The sequence below is a fragment of the Lampetra planeri genome, chromosome 9 (genome assembly GCF_965212315.1).
Source record: "Lampetra planeri chromosome 9, kcLamPlan1.2.h2, whole genome shotgun sequence".
NCBI lineage: Eukaryota > Metazoa > Chordata > Hyperoartia > Petromyzontiformes > Petromyzontidae > Lampetra > Lampetra planeri.
In genome coordinates, this window is record NC_136115.1 from 12,488,198 (window position 1) to 12,498,132 (window position 9,935).

Below are 9,935 nucleotides of genomic sequence, written 5' to 3' on the forward strand. Positions count from 1 at the left end.
GCACCCAAATTGAACAAAGCATATGGGGGGGGGGCACCTCGTGGCATCAGAGGAGACGTCCGCTAATCCAACACCCGCACGCAGAGCCCGACCTGTCGCCCTAGATTCACCCACCATACATCCGCACCGCAACCACAACTGGAACCACGCTTTTAATAATAATAATATTAAGGCTTTGCATCCTCGGCTGAGCTTCCTCTCTGTATAATTAGATTAAGCGGCAGAAAAGATCAACGGAAAGAATGTCACTTAAAATCGGAGGCGATGCGTTCCAGCCCCTGCGCTCGGTCAACCCGCGGGTGCGATGGCGCGCCGGGCGATCTCGCAGGAGATCTCGCGGGCGATCTCGCGTGAGATCTCGCGTGAGATCTCGCGGGCGATCTCGCGTGAGATCTCGCAGGAGATCTCGCGGGAGATCTCGCGGGCGATCTCGTTCGACGCTTGTGTCACGCGAGGGCAAAAGTGCCTCGTGCGCCCTCTGAGCCCCAACGAAGCCTCTGCACTTTCGCGACCAGCGTCGGCGCGCAGAGCGTCGTGAACGATCAATCGGCAGCGCGCCGAGCGGAGCCGCCGTGCCTACGCAGCCTGCCGTCGCTGAGCTGTCGAGTGCTCGATTGAAGAGTCGGTGCGGCCGTTGAGTGCCCTGTTATTTCCCCCACTACAGCGCTGCCACTCACGTCCGTCATATTAGCGATAGCATTTGGCCTGGCTCTAGTGCAGCTGTCGAGTGTCCCGATGTGTCAAGTGCCACCACTAAGTCCTGCAGATAAATTGACAAGGGGGTGTATTTAGCACTCGACGGCAGGAAGAACCCTCGAACGCCACCAATCTCTGAGAAAGCCGCGTTCACAGTGTCTGGCTAAGTGTTTGTACAACTGTGCGAGTGCATTTGTCGACGTGAATGCGTGTGTGGAGCAATAACGTAATGGTTCATCACACAGTGTTGTGAACCCAGATAGCTGGGTTTGATCCCTGGCCGTGGCTAACATTGCTGGAATATATTTAGACCTCCTGTAGGTTGACTGAGCTTTAAATGAATACCCACCCCATTGTGTGCCGTGCTGAGCTTCATAGGTTGCTCGCTAACAGCACTTGCCAAAAGAGTCAGATAAAGGCTACACGGGAGATCTTTGTTTTTCGGTGTGGGGTAATGAGAGGTGAGGGAAGATCGATAACAACCCAGAAATCCAGCACTGGGGTACGGAGATAACAGTCCAATCAAAGGTCATGACCCAGTGAGGGAATCGTGCCGATGCTGCTCCCGATCACAAAAACATGATGCCGGAGGCAATTATTAAAACAAAAGAAAATAATAAACTGTTCTTGTTTAAATCTCAATGTGTTCTGAAGAAGTCGGTGGTTGCAACCTAGCGAATGTTTCTCAGGAGGTGGTTGTGGTCAGGGCGAATAATAGTGGCCCAGGGAAGAGTGGAATGTAGGAGCGGGCTAGAAGGAAGGATGGTGAAACCAGAACACTTTGATTCGTCCTTTGCAGGACACAGAGCCTCAACGTGTCAGACCGCTACGTTGAAGATTGACCCCAATTGTTGGGGTCACTTGGGAGGACACCATTGGCTGTCCACGAGGTCTGACGGTTCTTGCCTCTGTGTTGCAGGACCTCCCGGCAGGATGGGCAAGCGAGGGCGAACCGGGGAGCCAGGTGAGGCTGTCCCCCACCCCCACCACCCCCCCCCTTCACATGTATTGCCAGAGTCATGAAGCCCAAATTCTGCAATGTTACTCTCCGCCACTGCATGCGCAAGTGCAGCGATAATTTGCCGGGCGGCAAAAGTCGTGCATTGCACAAAATAAATCAAACTCGACACCGGCGGCGCGAAGTTTAACGATAACAGCGAGGTGCTAGTGGTTGGTAGTGGTGGTGGTGGTGCAAGGCACTAGGTGGACGAGGCTGCAAATTCTACCCGAGGGTGTTCCAGTCTCGGGTGATAATGTGTGCGGGTGGAGTCATTGGCAATAGCTTCCCACGTAGAGACCCGTGGACTCACACAGAGACCCGTGGAATCACACAGAGACCCGTGGACTCACACAGAGACCCGTGGACTCACACAGAGACCCGTGGACTCACACAGAGACCCACTGAGAAACTGGAACGCACTGGCATCGGCTTCATCAGCAGTGCTCTCTCCAGCCTGACGGGCACTCGCAGACCGTGCGGATCCCGAGGGGAACCCGACCTGATGGGGGCCAAGCACTGATGAGGCATCATCATTATAATCATCATCGTCACACGTTGCCTTTTAGCAAAGTAGTGATGCATCTATTGATCTATTACAATTAGTTCTGGCATTAAGGATATGTGCATTGTGTCAGAATAGATTATTTTTTTATTCATACACGTCGTATGTAATTTGGTCATGTAAACCCTGCAGCCACTCGAGATTCTGTATTTACCACCTCGGCAAATAAAGCAGCAATTCTCCATATTCCATTTCTCCAGATTGTAACAGTGAACCAAATTGCGAGGGGAGTGATTCATCGGAGGCCGTATTACCTTCATATGCCAATCATCAACAAATCCCCCCCCTGAGTCTGAAAAACCCGGCGGGCGGGTGGAGTTTGTATCGCCTCCTCAACCTGGAGCCAGGGGATTCCAGGCTGACATCTCAGAAAAGATTTTCACGACCGAAAAATATTTCCGCACCACATCGAGTCGTACTCTTGTCGCGATCGCCGTGACCACACGTCACACGCTCCGCATACTCCCGGAAAAAATCATCGGTGAGAAATTAAGCCACCACCCCCTCCCTTCCCCCCGGGTGTTGCATGCGCGTGAGCATTGGCAGAGCGAGAGAAGACTCCTCTGCCGCCCCTTGCCCCCTCCCTCCTCTCCTTCCCATGCTCCCCTGGGTAGCGTTGGTGCGGTGCGCAGCGGTGCGCCCCTAACGGCCCTTGTTTCGAGCCTTCCCAGCGAAACCGGAGGCCAGGAAGTGAGCTAGGGTTACCGTGGTGGCCAGGGCTTTCCTCGCGCTCTCTTCAGTCGCACGTGTTCAGCGGCGTTTATAACGCGGGGAGGGGGCCGGGGGGGCAGATTTGGGGGGAGGGGGTGACAGGCGTAGTTGTCTGGGACAGAAGCACCCACCAGGAGTACTTCTCTATTCAAGTAGCATTCAAGAGAAGTACTCCCGTACAACGATATGCAATGTTACGTGTACGGTTCTTTGTCAATTTACTGCTGGATAAAGGCCTCACCACGCCGTGTCGGTCATGGCCGTTGTTTGACCATACTTCTCCCCCATGGTTCGTGCGAGTTGGAGAAGGGGGGGGGGGGAGGCAGCCAGAACCGGTTCAGATAATAGTCGCCACCTGACGACGTCAGCCGTGACCAGGAATCGAACCTGGGCGGTCGAGTTTACAGTGCGGTGCGCGGGACACTGCACGGCAGCTCCGCTGTACCGCGTGTCCTCGTCCGCTGCTGGATCAGGACCTCCCGTGCCGTGTTTGGGGTTAATTGACCAAACTTCAGCGTTGCGGCAGGAGATTCCAAGAGTATCGGCGCCGTGCGGACGTTGCAGCAGTGGTCGGCAGCGGCGCTGTACACGCAGCAGCTTTCGCGAGGAGGGCGGACGGGCTGCGGTGGCGAGCCGGGAGCATGGCAAATTCACCAGAAATCCCAGAACAGAGAATTCAGCAATGGGGTCGGGGGTTTAGAGGATTCAATTGTTTGCATTATGGTGATGGGTGGTGCCTGGCACGGGAACTAATGAATGAGCAAATTACCTTATTCATTTAGACATATGTAATTTCTGTATATGTTTGCGTGTTTGTGTGTGTGGGGAGCGGTAGTGCAGCGTTTAGCGTGCTCTGCTATGAGCCCGGCGACCCAAGTTCAATACTCGCTCATGGCCATCACCAGTTGCGAATATTTGAACGACTCGGCCTTACATGAGTGCCTGGTGTGGTGTTGGCCACCAACCCCCGCGTGTACCATTTCCGACCATCATAGGCGCTCGCTATCTGCACTTGCGCCAACATGTCTGTTGGAGGCTATACGGTGGATCTTTGTCTCTGTTTGTGTGTGTGTAATATAATATTTACTTATTTGTAGTTGAGGAAAACCTGAAAGGTTTAGCTTAACTTTTTTTGAATGCACGAACCAATGGAAATGTTTTCTTTATTGCCACACGAAGCCAACACTAATACCAGCACGTGGCCTTTTTGACGCTATAAAACGCTCTCTGTTTACCCCGCCGTCGTTTTTTTTCACTGTCAAATAAACTGTCCCTTTATTTTACTCGGGATACACAAAAGCCAACGTAAACGCGCGCACGCAAGCCCGCACCCCCTCACGCTAGGGCGAATTTCACGCAACGTCGCTCGGGCGAGGCCCCCACCCCCCCGCGCGCGGCCCCGCCGCCCCCCACCAAAAACCTCTCCACGCCACGCGAGGTGCCCACGAGTAACTCCCTCGACGCTAGTCGACGTCGTCACGGCCACGGTCGCTCCACTGCTGGATGATGAAAGCCTACCCCAAAGTTGTCCGCCATCTCCCCCGGGGTGCTGCGATGTTAAACAAGCCCACCCAGTTAGCACCTGTGCCCGCGATGGGTGGGCTTTCTCTCAGATGCGTCCATTCCTTCGTTCGTTCGGCTGGAGAGGAACGCAGGGTCCGTGTCTCGCTCCACGGAGCCGAACGTACATCGGCGGAGGCGCAGCGGTTTATTTTACTGCTAAAGCGCGTTGAGAAGTCTTTCGTCGGGCGATTGACGTCGAGCTGGAGCCCTGGCGCGGAGTGCCGAGGCGGGGCCCGCCTGTAACCTGACGATAATTGCCTTTTAATACGAGAGCTATAAATAAAGGGGGGGGGGGGGGAGTCAGAAAATGCCGATGACAGTCCCTGTGTACCCAGCTGCTGCCTGGAAATAGAGCGCACGTAAAGGAAATCTGCGAGACACAATTTCCCCGATCTTCGTGAGAACGGAACAAAGTGTGTGCCACCGGCCCGGGGGCCCTCTACGCTCGAGGTGCCGCACGTGGCCTCCGGGAGCCGCCGCGCGGATTTGTCGAGGCTACAGTTGCTGCTGCCCGGGCTTGAGTTGAGCATTCCTCCCTAATGCACCAGTTTCCTGGCCTAACCAGGTTGGGGATATGGGGGGCACCGGGCGAGAGGGGGGGGGGGGGAAAGAGCCCAGGTGTGGCCGGGGGTGTCGTTTGGCACGAACGACGCGGCCGCCGCGTCGTTCGTGGGCAGTCGCCGGGCAGATGTTGCGGTGATGCATGGCCACTCAATCACATGTTAATCGTGTGTGTGTGAATGGGCACTTGTAGCCACCACAGCGGCCAACTTGGGCTGTGGACGGGTGCAAGGGGCTGGTAACCCCTTCACCTTGATTTTAATCACCACGAAAACACGTGTAAAAATATCGAACTAAGCTTGCTGACACTTCACATGGCCTTAAAGTGTACATAGCCTGGCACCATGGTGACATCACCGCTACTTAGTGGCGAATGGCAGTTATTGTTGTTGTTGTTGTTTAATTGGTGTACTTGAAGATAGGTGGTGTAGGCACTATGAACCTGCCAAACTGAGTTTGATTCCGGGCCATGGTTAACGTCAGTTGGCGAGCGATTTCAAAACCGATCACAAAACCAAGACAATCCTGGGGGGGGGGGAGGGGGGGGGGACACAAACCAGGACAGGTGACAACCCTAGCCAGGTGCGCACCTGCCGCAGGGTGCGGTCCACCGCCGCCGGACCCACGGCCCGCGGCGTTGATCTCTCTCTCTCTCTCCGTGCGGAGTTGTGCTCTCTCTTTCTCTCTCTCCGTGTACCTGTTTTCATGGTGGTGGGCGCCGTCGCCGGCTAACGGGAACCGAGGCCCCCCCCCCCCCAGCGCTCGCCGATGCTCGGTCGGGAGCCCGGGGGGCTGGGAAAGGTGCGCGGCTTTGATGGAGCCAGCTGTAATCACAGCACCCAGTAACCTGAGAAATCCTTTCACTCTTGGCACGGCGCGTTTCCCTCATAATTGTAACGGGTTTTTTTGTGGGGGGCTACTTTTGTTCGCGTCGCATGCGGATTCATTCATTCGTTCACTGTTTCACGTTTGTGTTCACGGTCCCTTCATTTTATTTCCCTCTGCTAGTTCACGTGATGAATTTTCTTTTGCGTGGGGTGCATCTGAGTGGGGTACCTCTGAATGGGCTATCTCTAAGTGGGGTACCTCTGGCATGCGAGCGCTAAACTTAGCGATGAATCTACGAACAACAGCGCGTGACGTCCCAAAGCAAGCGAGAGCCAAACGTGTATCAAGTCTGGGCGGAACGCTCTCCTTCAGTGTTTTCTCCGCTCCGGTCCTTGCGACACCCATCCATGAAAAAGAGTTTCAGAGGTCACCAGCTTCCTCCAGTCTAAATAAAGATTCAGATTTTCATTCCGTCTGCCTTTTTGCTCTTACCAATCTTTTCTGCGGGATAACATTGTGGACTGCAGAGGGCGGTGCAGCGAAAATTATTTGTTGTACTGTGCTTTTATGTTCCTATGTCTATGTTTCCACACCTTCAACTTACACTGACCAACAGGGTGAATTGCACGGTCAAATAACTCCCCCATGACCAGCACGGCATGGGGAGGCCTTCATCCCGCAGTGGATTGAAAACAAAGTCTGCACATGTGGTTTATTGTCATATGTAAATGAAGCCACGACACACCTGCCACCCACCTGTGGTTGGTAATGAAGGGAAGCTGTACCGTGTGGGGTCTCCACAACCCAGGCTGAGATACGCCACGGTGGGTTCAGGCGGGGAGGGGGGGGGTTAAGAATCTCACTTGTAAACTCCGCTTATTTATTTTTCACTTCCAGCCACGCGTCAGGTGTAATCGTCTGAACGTGCCTCACGGTGTTTGAGCTTGAAACGATTGTGGTTATGGTTCGCAGGGATGTTTTGTGATATCAAAATCACGAGAGGAATGTTTGCAGGGGAAGTGTTATGAGTGTCGAGTCTCTCGTCACACCCCGCAGTGCCACTGCCCCCCCCCCGCCCGCGTCCCAAGAACCCTGAGAATATCGTGGGTTTGGGTTCGACGGCGCTCGTCCCTACTGCGTAACGACATCAATAACAAGCTATTCCCTTCCCTCGGTCGCCCGAGTTTGTTTTTGTTAATCATTTTAATTAACCCCTTAACGAGTTTGTCACGGCGCCATTCCGCGCTAGCTGTCGAATAATCAGGGCGGCGTGGTTTAAAAATAGAGACGTTTCTCAAAGCCCCCTTTGTGTCAGAGGTGATAAGTTTGTTTGAAATATTGGCTTCTTAATAGACGAGCGCAGGCGCTTGGCCGCCCGCCAGCTTCTAGTGCCACGCATAAATATAGCAGCGGAGAAAGGGAGACAGCGGTAACACGAGGCTCGCGCTTGGCGCTGCACAGAAGCGCGTTTTGCAGGCTTCCGGTAAAGCGATAGCCACCGGAGGAGATCCAGGAGCGTGTGTGCGGAGAGCCGCGGACTTTCGGTGTAGAAGTTTTCTTTAATTGCCGCCCAATTAGGAAAGCTGGCATGGGCGGCTGTGATGCGTGGCCGGGGGAGGGGGGCGGGCGGGGAAGCCCCAGAGCCTCACAACTGCTCAGGACAAGTTTAGTAGCGGCTGGATTAGAGGGGTTTTTTTTAAGGAGGCGAAATAAAATATTAATAAAGGAACGGCGGAAGTAACCGAAGATTATGCTGCTCGTACAGTTTTGTTTATTCCTGTGTCGAGGGTGGAAATTTAATGACCGAGTGGGAATTTTGGGCCATTGCGAGTGATGTCACCAGTGGTTCGACAGAGGAGAGGTGCCGTTCCCTTCAAGCGAATCCGATTTTACTGACGGCGGCGTTGAAGTCATCGCTCCTCCCTAGCACTCCACCAAATATACCGGGTCCAAGAGGTGAACTAATGAAGACAAATCTTGACTCAAAGCTTTTGTGACCGCAGGAATTCATATTGTTGGGTCTTTCGGTGCGTGGCTTTACCGACAGACCCAAGAATAGAATGAAGACAAATCGAAAGGGAGACGCACAACTGAGAACCAGCGACAATGCTCGCCCAGAAAATCGATTTTTCATGGGAACTTGGGCAGGAAGGAGTCATGGGGGGCGGGGGGGGGGTGAGGTGTACTGGCACGCGACCCCTGCAAGTTGCGTTGGCTCCACAGTATCGTGTCCGTTGCGCACGCAGTAGGGCGACGTCACGTGACATGCGGGGTGCGATGGCAGGAATGAGCTGTCACAATCGCGCCTCGTGTTATCTCTAAGTCGTCTTTCGCGTGCAGATTATTAGTCGCGGTGTTTTTGGCTTGGGGTGTTGGTTTGAATTGTGTTTTTTTTTTTGGGGGGGGGGGGGTGGTGGGGGGTGGGGGGGCGCAGTACCGGCGGGGAGAGGGGGGACCCGGCGAGGCATCGGATCCGTCTCGCTGCGTGAGCCGAAGTGTGCGGGCGGCACCGCACCGGAAACGCTCGCTCCCAACCGGCCCCGCCGCGACATGTGCCGCACACGATTTGATCTGTCAGCACAATTAATGCCCGGCGCTAGCGAATGCCGTGGAGAGGGGAGGGGGGGGGGCGTGGGCCGGGAGGGGGGGGGGCAGCCAAGCGGCTGGTACTGCTGCTGCTGCTGCTGCCGCTGATGCAGTTTGTCGAAGGCCGCCGAGGAATTCTTTTGTTGTGCGAGTGGTCACTGAAACCAGAGAGCCCTGCCGGACACACGGCTCCGAGTTGGGCAGGCGGGGGAGCGGGCAGGGGTGTGGGGACAGGGGGGAGGGGCCGTGAGGGTCGCTGGGCACGGAGTGGGCACGACTCATTCTGCTCTCGTCCATAGAACGGTCCCCGGCCACTCGGGGAATCTAAACATGTTTCTTTGCCCTGATCTGCGAAGCCACGTGTGAGAAAGCACAATATTGTAAAATCAAACTCGCCACGTTTGTCATCAACATTGCTGGTTGGCACAACGAGCTGTGAGCCCGGCGAGTCGTGGCTACGAATAATATCAGGGCTGAGTGATCTCTGAACCGTTCCTTGCCCCAATCCACCCTCCACCAATCCCACACTGACCAGTGTGGTGAAGTATGGTCAAACAACCCCCGTGACTGACAAAGCATACAGATGTATTTGTCTCTGAGTGGATATATAATTGTCTGTAAATGATCATTTTTATTGTTTAAATGTTCTGTGTTTTATAAATAATAAAGGTTAATATCATAATGAATGTCGCAGCGTCTAACCGTGCGCTCTTCTGTGTGTGCGTGTGTCTTGCAGGGAAGCCGGTAAGTGGAGCGACTGACATCCGCCCCTCCTCGTCCCCCCTGCCCGTGCATCGCTTTCACTGCTGCACAGAACCACGAAGCAGACCACGGCCACACGCGCAGAAGAGTAGTGAAGTGCAGCAGACACAGCAGCAGACCCGAGCGCCGTAGTCGAAAAGCATCACACCGCGTCGTGTGCAGCGGCACTATAGCGAAACACAGCAGGCCGCACGGCATGCACAGAGCAAACACATTCCTGCTGCGGAGGGAGCTGGTAGGAACGTTGGGTTGCTCGGTCAATGGCCAGGGTCAACGGCGGCGTGGTGTATTCCGCAAATATGCCCGACTGTGAGGACGGGCACAAGCCGGCGTGAGTAGGTTAAACGTTGAGTTTTATAAGGGCACCACGGGGTGACCAGCTCCTCCCCACCCAGCCCCACCCCTCCCACCCCCCACCCAGCCCCACCCTCCCCACCCAGCCCCACCCTCTCCTCCCCACCCAGCCCCTCCCTCCCCACCCAGCCCCTCCCTGCACGACGGACGGACGAACACAATAATCCCCTGTGGGCTGGTGGAACCAGGAGGTTCCTCCCAGTAGTAGTATCATCATAGCAGACCGCAGCGCATGCAGGGCAGCAGTGAAGTGTGCCGCAAACGGAGGTCGCAGCACGAACCAATGCTGCCCCGCGCGGCACACAGAGCTTC

At 55.1% G+C, this 9,935-nt stretch overlaps 1 protein-coding gene across 1 annotated transcript in view; it reads left to right on the forward strand.

Moving 5' to 3' along the window:
• The window catches only part of LOC144720771 (uncharacterized), a 143,356-nt gene extending 134,101 nt beyond the window's left edge, over positions 1-9,255 (forward strand). Inside the window, exons 3-4 of the mRNA XM_078597797.1 lie at positions 1,616-1,668; positions 9,244-9,255. Of these exons, the coding sequence (XP_078453923.1) occupies positions 1,616-1,668; positions 9,244-9,255 (65 nt within the window). The remainder of the gene's footprint in view (positions 1-1,615; positions 1,669-9,243) is intronic.
• Positions 9,256-9,935: the final 680 nt, after the last annotated feature.